Source organism: Myodes glareolus, chromosome X (assembly GCF_982192425.1).
Source record: "Myodes glareolus chromosome X, mMyoGla1.1, whole genome shotgun sequence".
Lineage (NCBI taxonomy): Eukaryota > Metazoa > Chordata > Mammalia > Rodentia > Cricetidae > Myodes > Myodes glareolus.
The window spans coordinates 125,999,709-126,017,929 of NC_142053.1; the positions used below are offsets into that span (position 1 = coordinate 125,999,709).

Here is an 18,221-nt window from a genome sequence, read left to right on the forward strand (position 1 = left end):
CGTTTTTTTGTTGATTGGCTCGTGCGCGTGCCGGCAGTTCGGACCCCGCCCCCCCTTTGTAGTTGCTTCGCAACCGTCGAAGCCATAGCGGACTAGGGAAGCTTTAGTTCCCCAGAGGGATCGCTTTGGGGGAGAATCGAAGACAGGCGGGGCCTGAGCCCACGCTTGCTGAGACAGGTCGGAAGTTACAGCTAGGTTATGCCCTCCCGGCTCCCCAGGGCGAGTGGGAGGCGGGCACTCTGCTGTTTTGGAGTCAAGCCGGTCTGGGGGCTCCAGCAAAGGGCTCAGTCGGGAATTAGAAGGCACCCTCGGAGGGGCGGGCGGTTTGGACAAAGAGGACGGATCTTAGGGAGGGCTTAGGTGAGGTTAGAGTGTGAAGGAGGATGAGGGGACTCCTAGACAACGGAAATACGAGTTGGGGAAAGTAGTGTCTGAGATCCTGCCTCTATCGCCCGCCCCTCTCTTAATTCTTCAAGCAGATTCAAAGACTGCCGTCGTAAATCCTAGAGCCAACTTGGACCCAACCCACTTAGGAGCTTCAAAGTTGGAATTGTGTACTGAGAAAGGTATCTTGTGTGAACCCCAGGGGTCCGAATCCTTAAGCCAGTGCCAGCTTTGTCTCCCCCCCCCCCATCCGTTTCTCCCCAGTCCCATTCCCACTGCATCTTATGTCTATGACACCGTCCCTTTATCCCCATCTTTCTCTTCGCTCTTTGTCCTTTGTCTGCCTCCCTCATTGGCGTCTCTGTTTCCCTCCTCTCTCTTCTTTATACCCATTTCTCATTTTCAATCTCTTTTCTTCATCCTTTGATCCACCTTCTATTACCTTATATCTGCTCGTTACTAAATCATGCTCTTAGCAGTCCAGGGTGTCTACTGAGTCATCCCTTTAGCAATCTTATAGTGTGGCAACAGTTTGAATTTATAGACTGGGGTTAGCGCCATTTTCAGAAGGTCGTTTCCACAGCTATTACAGTAAATTTTTTTGTTTTTTGTTTGTTTGTTTGTTTTTCGAGATAGGGTTTCTCTGTAGCTTTGGAGCCTGTCCTGGAAACTAACTCTTGACCAGGATGGCCTCAAACTCAGAGATCCGCCTGCCTCTGCCTCCCAAGTACTGGGATTAAAGGCAACTTTTTTTCTATTCTTTTTTTTTTTTTTGCCAGACAGGGTTTCTCTGTGTAGCTCTGGATGCCCTGGAACTCACTCTGTAGACCAGGCTAGCCTCGAACTCAGAGATCCATCTGCCTCTGCCTCCTGAGTGCAGGAATCAAACAAAGGCATGTGCCACCACCACCCAGCTCTGTAACTATTTTAAGACTTATTTTTTATTTGTGTGTGTGTGTGTTTATGTATGTATGTATGCCACAGACACAGGGCATCAGATTCCTTGGAGCCAGAGTTACAGGTGGTTGTGAACCATCTGATGGGTACTGAGAGATCTCTGATACTCTGGAAGACTGGGAAGTGTTCTTAACCAGCAAGCCATCTCTCCAGTCCTATTCCTGTAGCTGTTTTTAAATAATGTCTAACAGCTAGGAAGAATCCTAAAGAGTCTAGGAAAGTGAGAAAACTCGGTTGATAGAATCTGATATGAAAGCTCTGTTGGAAAAACAGTCACAGTCAACAAGAGGGAATAAAATAACCAAAGGCCGTAATTGCATATAACTTAAAAAATTTTACTATTTAATTTTCAAAGATGAGATGGAGCTTGGGAGAAAATTAAACTGTATCCCTATTTCTAAATATTTACAAAGTGCAGTTTTAAATGGATTAAAAATATGATAAAGAAAAAACTTTAGAATTGTAGAAGAATGTATAGGAGAATATGAATTTAGACTAGGGAAATATTTTGTTTTAGGTGGGGTTTGATTGGTTGGTTTTAATAAATTTTAGTTCTTTTTGTCGAGGAAGTAGGGTCTCTCCACATTGCCCTGGCTGTCCTGAAACTCACTATGAAGACTAGACTGGCCTCAAACACATAAAGATTCACCTGCCTCTGCCTCCCAAATGCTGGGATTAAAGGCGTGCGCCACCACACCTGATCTTTTAAAAATCTTTTTCTACTTTCATATTTGGTACCAATAAATATGGTCCATATCCATCCCCACTCCAACCTCTCTGCCCTCTAAACCCTCATCAGATCCCCCTCTTTTGTAACTCAGAGTCCAATTAGTCCTGCCCATGTGCACATGGTACGTCCTGCAAGAAAACTGACCTTCAGCGAGCATCAACTTCTAATAGGCCTTCAACTAGGGTTGGAGTCTCATGAGTTCCTCACCCACCCAAGCTGGAAGGTTCACTGGGTTGCTCTTATACAGATCTCATCCAGGTAACTGCAGCTGCTGTGAATTCATGAGTGCATGACCCTGTCGTGTCTGAAAGACAGCATCTCATGGTACCCTCCCCATCCTCCAACTCTTTACATCCTTCCCACTTCTTCTAACACAATGTTTCCTGAACTTTGGGCTAGTGGTGATACACATCTCATTTAAAGGTAGGCATTCAACAGTCACTTATTTTCAATAGTATGAACAGTTATAAGTCTCTGCATAAACTTGCCTACAGCAAAAAGAAGCTTCTCTGACCACAGTTGAGAGCAGCACTAATCTATGAATATAAATATATTTGTATTTATATATCTAAAAGGCAGTTAGCAAAATAGTAGTAGTAGTATGGTCTAGAGCCTATGACCTCCCCAGACATGGACTTCTGACCAGCTTTACAGAACTAGGCATGAATTCCCTCTTGTCGATCAGGTCTCAAATCTAATCAGAGTGGTTGGTTACCCTATAATACCCATGCCATTAGTACACCAGTGGATACATCTTACTTGGAAGGTTGGCATTTCATGCTAGGTTCACTGCTGGGTAAGATGTCTTTTTTTGCCCTAGTGGCCTGGGTAGCACCTTCTGGAACTATGAAAACTAGCCAGCATGGAAGACGTTTCCTTGGTCCTGATTGATTTCTCTATGCCCAGCAGCTAAAGTGTATGATGTCTTTAACAGTAGGCTCTTACCATCTAGTTATGGTGAACAACCAAGAGAAATAACAGTAGCCTATGTTTTAGGTGCCTCTGGGACCTCCCTAACAAATAACCTGGCACTGAGATTTATATTTAATAACTCATTTCTTGTGGGAACAGCATTAGCATCCATGATGGTTATTTTTGAAACAGGCCTATGTTGTCCGGGATGACCTCCAATTTTTAACAGTCCTCTTCCCTCAGCCTCCAGCTGCTGGGATTATGAGTTTGAGCTATCACACCTTGCAGCAGACTTCTTAAATAGCTAGAAACACTTCATCCAAAGAAAAAGATGGGTACATGTTATGAAATTTAAGTTTACCAAAATTCACTCTTAGGATGTGAAATGAGGGCTAGAGGAAGGCTCAGTGGTTAGGAGCATTTGCTAGGTGGTGGTGCACTTATTTAATTCCAGCACTGGGGAGGCAGAGGTAAGCGGATCTCTAGTTGAAGGCCATCTTGGTTTACACAATGAGTTCCAGGACAGCCAGGACTACTGAGAAACCCTGTTTTGGGAAAAAAGGAATGATAAATGTTTAAGGAGGTAGATTTACTCTAGTTTAAATGTTACATAGCATATGTATGTATTGAAACATAATAACCAATAAATATGTATAGTTTGATTTTTTTTCGAGACAGGGTTTCTCTTTAGCTTTGGAGCCTGTCCTGGAATTTGCTCTGTAGACCAGGCTGGCCTCAAACGCACAGAGATCCGCCTGCCTCTGTCTCCCGAGTGCTGGAATTAAAGGCGTGTGCCACCACCACCCAGTGTATAATTTTGTTTTATATACCTATAGAAAATAAAATTTTAAATGCAAAAAATCCCTAAAATGAACATAAGATGAATGGACACTTCACAAATCAATAAGCAAGTGGTCAAACACATGTGAAACCTCATTAATAATAAAGATAATTGCTATTAAAGTCAATAATTATGAACTGATGAGATGGCTTATGAGGGTAAAGCATTTCCAGCCAGGCTTGACCTGAGTTTGATCTCTGGGTCCCACATGATGGGAGGGGAAAGTCAGTTCCTGCAAGTTGTCCTCAGACGTCCACAAGTGCACTGTGGTATAACTGCACAAACACATCAACATACAAACACCATTACTGTTTTGTAACCATAACTGTTTCATGGGCTTTTGTTCTGTGAGTGTGTGTGGAAGTCAGAGGACAACATAGAGGAGTGAGTTCTCTTCCACCATGTGAATCCAAGAGGTAGAATCCATAAGGTCTGATTACAAGCACCTTTACCCACTGTTCCATCTCATTGGCCCCTTTGTGATTTTAATATTGTATTTTATTTAACCCAATGTATCTCACTTGACTACTCAACAGTTACACAGGGCTGGTGGCTTTAGATAAAGTCTATCTTCCACTAAATATTGGTTAAGACACTACATTAGTTTCATATTACTGCTACAACAAATCATCCCAAACTTAATAAACTAATAAAAACTTATTTTCATACAGTTCTGGAAAGCAGAAGTCCAGATTAGGTCTCAGTGGACTAAAATCAAGATGGTAATTGGGTTTAATTTATTCCAGAGAAACTGAACTGACTTCTCTGTGGGTCCTAGGGATCTGAACGCAGGTCCTCATGCTTGCATAGCAAGTACTTTACCCATTGAGTCCTCTCCCCAGCCCTGGATGCATTCTTTAACCCAGACTTTACTACTTTTCCCTTGTCTTTCTAGGTGTGAGACCACCCTTTAATGATGAGACATTTATCCAGCCCACCCTCTTCTTAAAATATCCCTGCTCAAATCAATAGCCATGTCTTTTTGGTTAACCTCAGTGGTCTCCACATTGGCCTTCTAGCTTCTTCAGTATTGTTTTCTGTTGCCCACTCATCACACAGACATGCAGCTTTTCTGAAATAAAATTTCCCCTTTATTACTTATCTAGTCAGATAATTGGTCCATGTTTCTTCATATGACACATAAGTGGTGGAGATGGGGAGTTGCAAACAACAATAATATTTCTCCTCATACCAGGGTCTCTTTTGGAGACAATTTAAAGACAAGCTTTATTACATTTATTTTATTTAGTGAGGGGAGGGGAGTGTGGGCATGCACATGTGGAGAGCAGAGGGCAGCCTGTAGGAGTTGGTTCTCTTTCTACCATGTAGGTTTCAGGCATCAAACTCAGGTCAGCAGGCTTGTTGACAAGTAGTACCCCCTGAACCATCTCACCGGCCCTTAAGACATTTTCTTGAGACTAGTTCTTACTCTGTATTTGAAGAGAACCTTGAACTTTGAACTTCCGATCCTCCTGTCTCCATCTCCCCAAAGTGCTGAGATAATAGGCATGCACTACTCAATCCGGGTTTATGTGGTACTGTGGATTGTACCCAGGGCTTCACGTATGCTAGACAAGCACATTACCAAGTGACCCACTCTCCCAGGCCCATTACTACAGGCTTTTAAGAGCCAGTCCCAACACACCTTTTCAATTTGTCTCATGCCACCGTCTCCCATGGTTACAGTGCTCCAGGCAATCTGGCCTCTCTTCAAGTACTCCAACTCTTCCTATTTCTATAACTTCCAATAGCCATTTTGTAACTGTGAAATAGTTGACACAACAAGAAAAATATATATAGCCCATATGTAAGTTTGGAAGTCTGACAAAATAGCAATCAATGAACCAACTCCTTAACTTAAAGTAGGTGTAATTGTAATCTTAGTACTTGAAAGACTGGTGAAGTATTACGACTTCAAGCCAGCCTGGGTGACAGTGAAATCCTGGTATAAAACAATCCCCTCAACATACAGAAATTACTGGTCCCATTGAAATGTCTTGTCTCTTTTCAAACTACTCCCTATACTGCAAAATCTACTATTGTTCTATATGTAATATTTTGTGTGTGTGTGTGAATTCATGAATAACATATTGGGGTTTTTTGTTTGTTTGTTTTTCGAGACAGGGTTTCTCTGTAGCTTTGGAGCCTGTCCTGGAACTCGCTCTGTAGACCAGGCTGGCCTCGAACTCAGAGATCTACCTGTCTCTGCTTTCCGAGTGCTGGGATTAAAGGTCTGTGCCACCACTGCCCGGTCAATGAATAACATTTTTTTTAAGTTTTCCTGTTTATATTTTGAGACAGTCTTGCTATGTAACCCAGGCTGACGACAAACTCATGATCTTCCTGCCCTGGCCTTTTGAGAGCTAACAAAGGGAGTTGAACCTTATCCTTTTTTTATCAATTAAATTCATTCACTTATTTTACATTATCTTTTAGATACCTGTTTTCGAGCTGCTTACAAAGATTTTATTAGTTCCTTGGGGATTTTGTACAATGTGTTTTGATCATTCTTACCCCTCCCCCAACTCTTCCCAGATCTAGCTCCCTTTCCCTGCCCACCCAACTTTATGTGCTCTTTATTTTCACCCATCATGCCCGGTTTGTGCTGACAATATATTATTGGATGTGTGACCTTCTACTGGAGCATTGTCAACTTAGGAGTGGGGTGCAGATTGTGGTGGCACACACTTCTTTTGGCTTTTAGAGACAAGGTTTCTTAGTGTAACCACCCTGGCTGTCCCAGACCTCAATATGTAAACTAGGCTAGCCTCAAACTCACTAAGATCAGTCTGGGTGGCACACACCTGTATTCCCAGAAATCATGAGGCAGAGGCAGGCAGATCTGAATTCAAGGCCAGCCTGGTCTACTAAGAACAGGACAGCCAGGGCTACACAGAGAAACCCTGTCTTGAAAAACAAAAATAAAGCCAAGTGGTGGTGGCACATACCTTTAATCCCAGCACTTGGTAGGCAGAGACAGGTGGATCTCTGTGAGTTTGAGGCCAACCTGGCCTACAAAGCAAGTTCCAGGACAGCCAGGGTTGTTACACAGAAAAACCCTGTCTCAAAAATAAATAAGTAAAATACAATAAAAAGAGTGGGCTCCAAACAGATGCCCACCTTCCTGGACCTGGGGGGAATGGGGAGGACCTTGGACTTCCCATAGGGTAGGGAACCCTGACTGCTCTTTGGCCTGGAGAAGGAGGGGGAGTGGGAGTGGGGGAAGAGGAGGGAAGTGGGAAGAGGGGAGGAGGTGGAAATTTTTAATAATAATAATAATAATAATAAAAAGAGTGGGCTCTGCACTCTTAAAGAAAACTGACTCTCCTTCCCCAGCAGCTATCAGTTGCCAACAGCTCCTTCACCAGGGTGCCCATTTCCTTTCTACATGCTGGGATTTGGTCTAGCTTGAGCTTGCACAGGGTTTGTGCATGCTGTCCAAATCTCTGTGGGTTCACACCTACAGCTGCCCCTGCTATGTTCAGAGGACACTTTCCCTGGTACTTTCCCTGTATCCATCTACCACCTCTGACTCTTAGTCTTTCCACCCCCTTTTCTGCAATGGTTACTGAGCCTTGGGATGAGGGGATACGATACAGATGTCCCCTCTAGGGGACATTCTGCAGTCTCGTATTCTCTGCATTTGGGCCTGCTTACAAAGGCTTTAAGCTAAGGACTGCAATGAGCTGACTTGCTTTCAGAAAGATCCACTTGGTGGCCATGGCAGAGAGGAGAACTTTAGAGTAACAGGCCATCAAGGTTTCTGGGAATATTGCCTGACTTTAGAGCAAAGCTTGACTTAATGTGGTGATAGCAGAGACTGAGGGCACAGATAGGAAACATCAGAAGGTAAACTCAGGGTCATAACTGGGGAGATGTGGTAAGGGAGGAAGAACTAGAGGTACAGTATGGTGAAGGACAGTGCCAGCAGTGATGCGTCATTCCACCTCTCGTTACTCCAGATGTATAAGTTAGACCTCGCACCAGATCCCAAGGAGATAGCAGCCATTGAGGCTAGAAGAAATCGAGAAAAGGAGCGACAATGTCGATTCTTCAATGTGCAGAACCGAATCATGGGGGTGAGTGGGTAATGGAAACCACTTTACAAGACTGGGGTTACTTCCCTCTTACACCTAGAAAAGAATGTAGCAGTGCATTATAGCCCCCTCTGGATTCAAGAAGGCCCTAGGAGTGGAAAGGAAGGAGCTGGGGAGCCAACTTCATATGCCTGGACAGTCTTAGGAAGAGTCAGAATTGTGCAGGGACAAACGATAGGGTGACAGCTGGCTCCTCATTGGTCAACTCTTGGACTGTAACTGGTTCTTGAGAAACAACACGGAGCCACAACAGTGTGTAAAGAATATTTAAGGGATTTCTGCAAGGCTAAATATGACAGTGTTATATTCGTTATTTTTCCTGTTATGACAAAATGCCTGACAATACAAGGAAGGAGGGTTTTGGCTCGATTTGAGTATATAATCCATTATGGGGGGAAGGAGCAGGAAGTGGTTGGCCACTTTGCACCCACAGTTATGAAGCAGAATTCAGTTCACTTTCTCCTTTCTATTCAATACAGGACCCTAATTCATGGTAAGGCAGGTTTCCCCACTTAAAATGATCCAATCTAGAAACTTCCTTATAGACATGTCCAAAGGTTTCTCTCCTAAGTGATTCTAGATGCTAGTATTATTTATTTGGGAGGGGCATGTGGTATATACATGCTACAGTGTGAATGTGCATGTCCAAAGATAACTTGTAAGAGTTGGCCCTCTCCTTTCACCATGTGCTACTCTGGTATCAGACTCTCTCAGGCCTGAACTTTATCCACTGAAGCATCTTACCAGACCATGTTGACAATATTAACCTTCACAGCTGTTTATTCTTCACTAAACTGTATGGTCTTTTGTACTATTTTGAAATGTTTTAAGTGACTTATAATGAAAGAGAAAGTATTGATTGCTTTAATAAAAAAGGACTGCTGAGTAGGTAGACAGAGAACGGATGCAGCCTAATGAGTTAGAAAAGACACCACACTTGTGTTCAAAACCAGGTCTGCTATTATGTATGTGGCTTATGATATGTAATCTATCCTGTCTTCCTCTGTAAAATGAGACCAAAGAAAGCATTGAGATGTCAACTTAAAAAAATCAGAGCATACTACCTGACCATAAGCAAACTGAAATTTGAGTGGTCTGATCTCCTGGTTGCAAGAATTTCCCTGGGATCCACCCTATACCAAGTACTATGTTGGACAGTGGAGGAATATAATGATAGCTAAGGTCTAGCTTCTACCCTGAAACAGCTCACAGCCTAGTGGAGGAGATAATAGAGCATCTGATGTCAATACAATTTGGACAATGGGTCCTAGAATATGGGATAGAACCTTCCTGAGCAAGTCTTGAATGGTACACTGAGGTTGGGGTAAAGGAAGAAAAGGCTTTCCAAATGGAAGAAACAGCAAAGGCTGTGGGTTCAAACTACTAGACTTAATACTAACAGTTCCTGAGACTAATGTGAGGGGGCAGGGAAAGGGGCACAAAGAGATAAAGGCAAAAGCACCAACTAGACCACGATGGTGTTTACAAGATTTGTTCTGGGGTTAGAACGATAAAGTAGGTCCTAAAGAGAAGGGAGTAATTTCTACACAGCATGTTAGAGCATTCAATATACCATGCAGAGACCCTACTCTAATTTAGCCCCTTTCTTTGAGATCCAGGTGGATGTGGAAGCCCTGAACTCCCAGGTGGAGGAACGAAAGCTTCGCGAAGCAATAGAGCGAAGCAATGATATGGCTTATGGTAAACTAAGGCTGGGGCAAAACAAAGGTATAAATGAGAGAGAGTGGGCTGGAGTTGGGCGATTCTGCCTCTGAATAGAGTCTGGGGCTCTGGGAGTGTTAAGATAAGCCAGATGAGGAACAGAGACCAGGTTGACTGGGCTCTGTTCTGGGTGTCTTCATGTCCCTGTCAATCACTCCTAGATACCAAGCATGCACACTACGATCTGGTAGCACAGATGCTCGAGAAGGAAGAGGCAGAACGGGCATGTCGGTTATCCAAGAGAGTGCAGGATTTTCGGGAGCAAAAACAGCAATTAAAGAATGGACATGAATTTGACTTCTGGGATCCAAACCAACTCTATGAGTTTCCAGCCTCTTACTATGACAATGAGCCATACTTTGGCCCATCCAGCATGCAGTACTTCCTTGGAGAGGACCTGGAGAGGGAGTCACGCCTGAGAATGCAGCAGGAGCAGTTCAGATACAGCCTGGAGAAACAGCTGCAGGAGCAACAGGCAGCCAGAGAAGAGGAGGCGCGTGCAGGTCAGTAGGCTAGCAGGGAGCTCACCTGATCTGGGGATAGCACTATGTAAGGAGGTAGTTACCCATCCAGCCAAGGCAGAAAGGTTAGCCTGTACAAACCCTAACCTCCTGACTTCCTTCAGCAACTGACACTGTAGCCATTATTCATGACTTCTTGGCACTGACCTGGGGGAAGCATTTTATGGTTCTACTTACTTTCAGCTTTGGGCAAATGAATGTTCCTCTCTATAACTGAGTTTGTCTTTCTTTTATTTCATGAGACAGGCTCTTGCTATGTATATACAGCCTAGGGTGGGCTTGAACTCACCAATCCTCATTCCTCAGCCTCCTGAATACTGGGGTTCCAGTCATGTGCCACCTTGACAGCTCAGTTTCTGCCTTTAAAATAGGGATTATAATTTCCATCATATAGAATAGCAACTACTACTATGATACAATCTGTGACCATACCCTTCTTTTACACTAGAGAAAAACTTACCTCCCCTGGTAAGGCCATGTCTTTCTACTCACATTTCAACTTTCAATCACCATGGTCTGATGGGGCCTAAGAACAGCGAGACTGGTGTGTGGCTGGAGTTGGGAAAAATTTAGTAGCTTTGTTGATGCTGTGGCCATGGCTGACATGCCATTTTCCTCCTGATCTCTGAACTTCAACAATTTGTTATTGTTTTGGTTCTGGGGATAGAATCCAGGACATCATATATGCTAAGTACATACTCCTACCACTGAGCTATTTTCTCAGCACCCAAAACCTTTAATATACTTATATGCATCTCTGCCATTCACCTTACCAGGTTGTTATAGTCTGATTATCTATTTGATCTCTCTCTCTCTCACCAGAGAGGGAGGATTTTTTTCTTGGTATGGGGGGTGTTGAGACAGGGTCTCATGAAACACACTGGCTTTGAACTTGCTATATAGCCAAGGATGACCTTGAAGTTCTGATCTTCCTGCCTCTGTCTTCCAAGTGCTGGAATTATAGGCATACATCACCACACCGGACTAGGCAGGGAGTTCTCTGAGACAGGAGCAATTCTGTGGTATCCTTAAAACCCAACAAATAACCTGTAGACCGAGGCTTAGAGAGGTGAAATTACTTAAGGCCACACAGCTCAAACATGACAGAACTACATTGTTCCCCAAGTTGCTGTGCTTTGGCTACCCATGACCCCAAAGAGTAACTCCTTCCATATCACTAACTTTGACACTCACATCTGTATACACAAATATAAAGTATGTCAAACAAATAGGCAATGAGTGAACCTGGACTGGAGACTAGAGGAGGCAAGTACAATGCCCTGGCCTATTTCCCTGTGTAGCTTTGCTTAGTGACCAGCTGCGCCTAGCCGTGGACACAAGAGCTGCTGAACTGGCCAGGCTGGAGGAGTCCTGCAAAGCAGCCATGAGGACTGCTATGGCCAATGCCAACAAAGCCCAGGTATGTCCTGAACTATCCGGTGCACTAAGCCCACCCAATTCCTGAACAAAGTCCTGGGGAACCTTACCCACAACTTTCTCCCCACACCCAGTTTCAAACCAGCGCAAGTGTTCTCATCTACCCAAGAACTCCCCACTTCCACCTAAGAGCCTATTAAAGCATAAATCGCCCCTACCTCCAGATACAGGGTGACTTAAGATCCCTGATGTCAGACTAAATGCAGAGAAATTCCCTGGCCATTCTCTCCCCCTCCATCATACCCTTAGGGTCATTAAAAATCCACGCTATGTCTCTCCCTTCTCTGAGATTAGTACAGCTCTTTTTTCCCCACCCCTTCAAGTAAGTTTCTTAAGGCTGGGCCCTTACACTACTTATATTTGGGGGACCCACCAGGCAGCTAAGCAGGCCCTGCAGCAGCGCCGTGAACAGCAGCAGCAACAGGAGGCCAACCTCCTGGATATCAAGAAACAAATCACCAGTGATCTGCTGACTGAGAATCCTCAGGCTGCCCAGCGCCCCCAGGCTCCTCACAGGGTCCTGCCCTATTGCTGGAAGGGCATGACTCCAGAGCAGCGAGCAGCCATCAGGAAAACCCAAGAAATACAACGACAAGAGAAAAAGGAACAGCGCCAAGCAGAAAAGTCCCTGGAAGCTGAGTGGGGACGCCAAACCATCAACTTGGCTCAAGCAGCACTGGAGCTAGAGGAACAGGAGAAGGAACTGTGTGCAGAATTCCGAAGGGGGCTGGGCTCCTTCAACCAGGAGTTAGCTAGGGAGCAACAAACCCAGTGAGTTCTAGGGTGTATCAATGGGGAGGAAGGCTGAGGTAGGTGGGAAGGAATGATAAGGAAGGACCAGGGACAGGGAAAGCACATCACCTGTCTCCTTGAATTTTCACAGGCAAAATTATCTGAATACAATCATCTATACCAATCGACCTACTGCCCAGTATTACCTACAGTTCAACACCAGCAGCCGCTGAACACAGGATGGTGACCTCCTTTCTCACCTATCAATCTCACAGGTGGCTAGGAGTCAAAAAGAAAATGCTACATACCCCTATCTCTAATCTCTCCTCAGAAGGAGGGAACTGAGCCCAAACCTCCATTTTCTACCTACCCTAAGTAATAAAGTTACTCCATACAGTGAAGCATGTGTTGTGACAGAATAAAAGTGTAAAATACCACCTTTCCCACTCCACGCTGGGGCTCTTAGCTATCCAGCCTCAGAGCCTGCACTCTTTCCCCGTGTTAGTTTCCCAGTACACAAGAAAGCTCACACCCTGTAAATCTGAGAATTTATTAGGCACAGAGGGTGACTGGAGCAGAGTTACAAAATGGCTGTTAGGTTTCCTTCACGCTGAAAAGAAGCTGGTGTTTTTCCTGTCTTCACCCTTTAAGGCTGCATTCGAATGGCCCCATCCAATCGGATGACCTCTCCATTCAAGAATGGGTTCTCGATTATGGTTTGTACCATCTGAGCGTATTCATCAGGGTCACCTAGTCGATTGGGAAAGGGCACCTGACTGGCCAAGAAGTTGCGCACTTTCTCTGGAAGGGTGGTGAGCAGTGGGGTTGCAAACAAACCTAGACAAGAGACCAGAATCCAAAGTTCATTCTTGTTTTCATAGTTACTTGGTTCTTCTGCACGTTAGTGTTAAGCTGCTGATATTTAGGTAGTAGGTACCTTCCCTCATCCGCTTATAGATCCCACCCAATTCTAGGTATGGCAAAAAAGAAAGGTCTACCTGGAGCAATAGTCATCACACGGATGCCTATGGGAGCCAGATCCCGAGCAATGGGCAGTGTCATGCCTACTATGCCCCCTTTGGATGCAGAGTATGCAGCTTGTCCAACCTGGACAAAGAGTGGAGATCATAAGTGGGAGAGCCCCCACCAGTCATTCAGATAAGAACTTTGCCCCTGCCCACATACCTGGCCTTCAAAGGCAGCCACACTGGCAGTATTAATGATAACTCCACGTTGGCCTCCCTGGTCTGGTTCATTCTGGCCCATCTCCCCAGCAACCAGGCGGATCACATTGAAAGTGCCTAAGAGATTCACCTGGAGGGTGGAGAGTACCATGATGTAGGATCTAAGGCAGAGGCTGCCTTCTGTTTGCTTAAAAAGCTGAGTGCCCACAACCAGACATTTCTTATTCCTACCCCTGGAGATCTGCCAAGGCCTTACATTGAGAACCCTCTGGAAGTCCTCCAAGGTATGGACCTGGTTCTTCTTTTGGTTGTATGTCTTAATGGCCACTGCAATACCTGCACAGTTGACAGCCACATCTATGCGACCAAACTTTTCTTTCGCTAGAGTCAAAGCTGCTTGTACGTCCTTCTCAGAGGTCACCTTGAAAGGGTGAAGTGAAGGAAAGGAATTTATTTCTTGACACACACACACACACACACACACACACACACATCACTAAACCTAGAGCGGAGGGCAAGCCCCGTCCATGGATTAATATGCCCCCGGTAATTCTCAGCTACTATGGATTAGGGCACTATACAACCTCGTTTTTGCTTTTTCTCTTTTGCAGTATTGACAAACTGAGGAATCTCCCACATGCTAGGCAAGAACTCAACCACTGAGGTATATTCCAATACAACCCTATTGAGAATTACAGGAACATGAACCAGCGTTTTAAAAATCCATTTCTGCTGAGTTCAAGTTTTTCAACTCTGTACATATAAACTCACTGTGCAAGACAGGCGTTACCAACTATTCACATCTCCAGGAAACTCTGGTGTGTCCAGTCCTCATCCCCATCATGCTGAGCCCTGGGTTCTTATTGCAGATGCTCTCATGTGCTCAAGGACTCGGGTCAAAAGATAAAGGGAGCTGAATGAATTCACCACCTTATATTTATTTGTGTTTGTGCCAGGGCACAAGTGTGGAGGTCAGAGTCTGTTCTTTCCTTATACCATGTGGGTCCTGGGGATCAAACTCAGGTTGTTAGGGATAGCAGCAAGTGCATTTACTGGCTAAGCCATTTGGTGGACTCTAGACACCACTCTTATGGGAGAAACCCCCCCCTCCAAGTTTCCTTTGCACACTCTGGGAGAGTCGTAACTCACGTTGGCTGGGGCAAACACGCAGCTCTCTCCCAACTTCTCGGCTTGGGCCTCACCCCCCGAGTTAGGTAGGTCCAGAAGCACAGCTGTGGCCCCTTGTCCCACCAGTCTTTTGGCCGTAGCCAGGCCAAGGCCCGAGGCTCCTCCAGTTATTACAGAGACCAGGCCCTATGAAGAGAGGTATACGGTGAACAGCTACTGTCCAAAGTACCTCCCACCCTTTCACTTGCCAGTTTCACAAATCCGCCAAGACGCGGCGACAGTCAGTGACCCCAATGTGCTTCCTCTCCTCCCCGCTGGGACCAAGGGGAGGGGGAGGTGGGGGGCGTGTCTCATCCCAGGCGTGTGTCTCTGTGACCCCTCACACACATGCAGTTGAACGCTGATGTTCACCTACTGAGCCCAACCGCCACAAAACCAGGCCCGGATAAGCAGGACCCTTTACTCCCGATCTCTCCTCTATAGCTCCTGCCAGCGCAGTCCTAACCTGCGTGAAAAACAAAACATTAGAGGCACAGGGCAGTCTACCTTCACGCTCCGACATGCCGCAGCCATCTTGCACCGGTCTCGCCACCAGAGGAGGGCTTTTAGGCTCTTTTGCACATGCGCTCGCTGATTGGCCCGCACAGAGCCGCCTACTGGGGCGGGGAGCTGCAGCCTCGCACGGTGGGGGGTAGGGAGGTGAGGGCTGGGGGAGGGGGGGGAAGGGGGGGGAAGGAGGGGGAGCGTGGCCTGCTGCGCCCGGATCTCGGAAAGGGAAAAGTCGTGGCCCGGTTTCGTTTGTAGAAAGAATCTGGTGGCGCCTGCATAGTATCACAGCACTGCTTTACCCCGCTCTCTAGCTAACCATTTGACAAGCAACCAGCTATACCAAAGGAAGACAGGAGGAAGACAAACTGAGTCCCTTTCTCAGTAAAGTTTTCAAGTGTAAGCCAAACCGATTCCTATTTGCCAGGTGCTACCAGGTCCTGCAGACACAGACACAGAGGAGTAATATAACAGGTCCATACTTCTCAGGAGGACACAGTTTGTTTGGAGAAAGACAAAGTTACAGGACAGACAACGAAAGGGACAGAGAACCGGCCTTTTTTTTTTTTTTTTTTAATTTTCAGTGACAGAACCAAACCCCAAGTCCGTGTACCTGGACCCGTAGGACAAGTACTCTGCCGCGGAGCTACAAGCAGCCCAACTACAGATTCCAGAATACTCAGCCGAGGAGAGTAAAAAAAGGAAGAGGACAATTCTGAGATACAGAGAAGCAACAGCAGAGAAATATGTTGAGGTCAGGATAGAGGGAGGCCAAATAGGATCACCCTTTGTGCCAGTGTATGGAGGGGTCATTAGGAGCCAGGGATAGGAGCCAGGCATTACCAAACAGGTGCTGCTGAGAGCAAAGTCACAGAGGAAACCTTTGTTCCTGGGTTTGATGCCCAGAGAGCACACTGTAGGTTGGTCCTCTTCAGAGACTGTGGTTAAAAACTCAAGGCTCTGGTCATTCTAGAAGAGTTTTCATTAACATCTCAATTAGAATCTTTTGTTTTGTTTTGTTTTTCAAGACAGGGTTTCTTTGTAGTTTTTTTGGAGCCTGTCCTGGAACTCGCTCTGTAGAACAGACTGGCCTCGAACTCACAGAGATCCGCCCGTCAATTAGAATCTTTAGGATGGACATCTAATCTGTCTTCCATCCATATTTTTCCTCAACCCAAAATTTTCAGGCTCACAAATCTCAGCCTACACTTTCTGCCTGTAACTGCATTCTGTTTATTCAAAGTTAAGTATAGACTTCCCTCAAAGACGCCCGGTTGTTGACAGCCAGTATACCTATATTGATTTTCACTATTTTTATCAAAGGATTTAGCATCTGACTCACAATCTTTATTTTTAATTCTTGTGTGTGTGGCGGGGGAGTCAAAGAACAACCGCAGGAGTTGGTTCTCTCCTTCCATCACGTGGATTCTGGGAGTCAAACACAGATCATCAAGCCTGGTGACAGTATCTTTACCTACTGAACCGGTTCACCATTCCCAGACTCACTGTCTAAATGTTTTTGGGAAGTGCTCCCATCAACTGTGACCCTAGCATTCTGGAGGCAGAAGCAGGATGGATGTAACAAATTTGAGGCTGTGTTGGTCTACATAACCAATCCCAAGCAGGTGCTGATTTGTTTTTGAGACAGGGTCTCTCACTCTGTAGCTCAGACTATCCTGCAACTCACTACATAGACCAGGCTGAACTAAAATTTGCAGTAATCTTCCTCAGTCCTCCCACTTCAGACTGCTGAGTACTAAGACTAGAGGTGTGAGTCACCATACCCAGCTTTAAAAGTGAATCAATTAGTCAATTAGTACATGTACATGTGGTTGTTTGCATGAGTTTATATGCACCACATTCACGTGGGGCACTCAAAGTCAGAAGGCATCAGATCCCTTGCAACTGAAGGCACAATGCTCTGAGCCACCTAGGTTTGCTAGGATCCAAACCTGGATACTCTGTAAGAGCTGTAAGTACTCTTAGCCTGAGCCATCTCTCCAACACTGACCTCTTCACACACACACACACAAAATCTCTTTCTCTCTCTCTCTCTCTCTCTCTCTCTCTCTCTCTCTCTCTCTCTCTCTCTCTCTCTCTCTCCCTCTCTCCCTCTCTCTTTAAATTTGCAACTGTGTAGCCTAAGCTAGTGCCAAAATCACTAAGTAGCTAAGAGCTGAGAATGGCACTGAACTACTGACCTCACACCTCTACTTCCCAAGTGGTAGGATTTCAGAAGGGCATTACTAAACCCTGAGAGAAAGCAAATTCTATATGATCCCTCTTTTTTGTTGGTTTTTTTTTGAGACAGGGTTTCTTTTTGTAGCTTTGGCTGTTCTCACTCATTCTGTAGAACAGGCTGGTTTCAAACTCACAGAGATTGGCCTACTTCTGGGATTAAAGGCATGCGCCACCACCCACCCATGATCTAACTCTTTGTACTGCATAGCTTCTAAGAAAGGCCTAGGACATGGTAGTTAAACATTAAAACTTAAAAAAAAAAAGGCTGAGTGGTGGTGCACACCTTTAATACCAGCACTCAGGAGGAAGAGGCAGGCAGATCTCTGTGAGTTCAAGGCCAGCCTGGTCTACTGAACCAGTTCCAGGACAGACAAAGCTATAGAGAAACCTGTCTTGAAAAACAAAAACAAAAGGAACAAACAAAAATTTTAAAACCCTCCAATATTAAAAGTTTGAAATGCTATGCTGTATGAAAGAAGAAATAGTCTGATAATATTTTTGGTCAGTTTTATTTCACCTAATAAGTTTGGGCTCCAAATATGGAAACCAACTAATATTCAGAACTTTGGGCATGGCAAAACTGTTCCCAAAGGCTTGCGGTAAATTGTACTCTGATCCAACTGGTCCTTGTTTGTAGAATTTGTATAATCTCCTTCTGGAGGGTAAGTCTCAGGATCTGCTCATTTACCCATTGATAAGCCAGTGCCAAGAACATAGCCTGCCATGTGTGAAGCCAATGAGTTAGTTATTAAAATAAAATAGATCAATTTTGTCAACCCTAACCAATAT

General features: G+C 45.1%; 2 protein-coding genes across 4 annotated transcripts; one reads left to right on the forward strand and one right to left on the reverse strand.

The window, feature by feature from the left end:
• Positions 1–7: 7 nt before the first annotated feature.
• Ribc1 (RIB43A domain with coiled-coils 1) lies at positions 8–12,734 on the forward strand. Of its 3 annotated transcripts, none has more exons than XM_085684632.2 (8): positions 9–177; positions 477–566; positions 7,787–7,903; positions 9,541–9,622; positions 9,805–10,146; positions 11,466–11,584; positions 11,978–12,372; positions 12,485–12,734. In XM_085684632.2, the coding sequence occupies exons 3-8, from the start codon at positions 7,787–7,789 to the stop codon at positions 12,564–12,566; spliced, it is 1,137 nt and encodes a 378-aa protein (XP_085540758.1). In that variant the 5' UTR covers positions 9–177; positions 477–566; the 3' UTR covers positions 12,567–12,734. The 3 variants fall into 3 exon arrangements, with proteins under 3 accessions (XP_048297594.1, XP_085540758.1, XP_048297592.1); XM_048441635.3 differs by having other exon boundaries at positions 10–177; positions 480–566; XM_048441637.3 differs by lacking the exon at positions 477–566 and having other exon boundaries at positions 8–177.
• Positions 12,735–12,869: 135 nt separating this feature from the next.
• Positions 12,870–15,298, reverse strand: Hsd17b10 (hydroxysteroid 17-beta dehydrogenase 10). Its single transcript, XM_048441640.3, has 6 exons — positions 15,192–15,298; positions 14,667–14,831; positions 13,774–13,938; positions 13,519–13,647; positions 13,332–13,440; positions 12,870–13,170 (listed from the first exon to the last, which is right to left on the reverse strand). Exons 1-6 carry the CDS (start codon positions 15,216–15,218, stop codon positions 12,980–12,982), a joined length of 786 nt encoding a protein of 261 aa, XP_048297597.1. The 5' UTR covers positions 15,219–15,298; the 3' UTR covers positions 12,870–12,979.
• Positions 15,299–18,221: the final 2,923 nt, after the last annotated feature.

Bases quoted from the DNA above. Each gene is read 5' to 3' on its own strand.
- Ribc1 (XM_048441637.3), top strand. From the start codon at position 7,787: ATGTATAAGTTAGACCTCGCACCAGATCCCAAGGAGATAGCAGCCATT. The intron at 7,904-9,540 runs GTGAGTGGGTAA...TTTGAGATCCAG, and splicing joins TGCAGAACCGAATCATGGGG to GTGGATGTGGAAGCCCTGAA. The intron at 10,147-11,465 runs GTCAGTAGGCTA...TTCCCTGTGTAG, and splicing joins AGAAGAGGAGGCGCGTGCAG to CTTTGCTTAGTGACCAGCTG.
- Hsd17b10 (XM_048441640.3), bottom strand. From the start codon at position 15,218: ATGGCTGCGGCATGTCGGAGCGTGAAG. The intron at 13,939-14,666 runs GTGAGTTACGAC...CACCCTTTCAAG, and splicing joins GCGTGTTTGCCCCAGCCAAC to GTGACCTCTGAGAAGGACGT. The intron at 13,648-13,773 runs GTAAGGCCTTGG...TCCACCCTCCAG, and splicing joins ACTTCCAGAGGGTTCTCAAT to GTGAATCTCTTAGGCACTTT.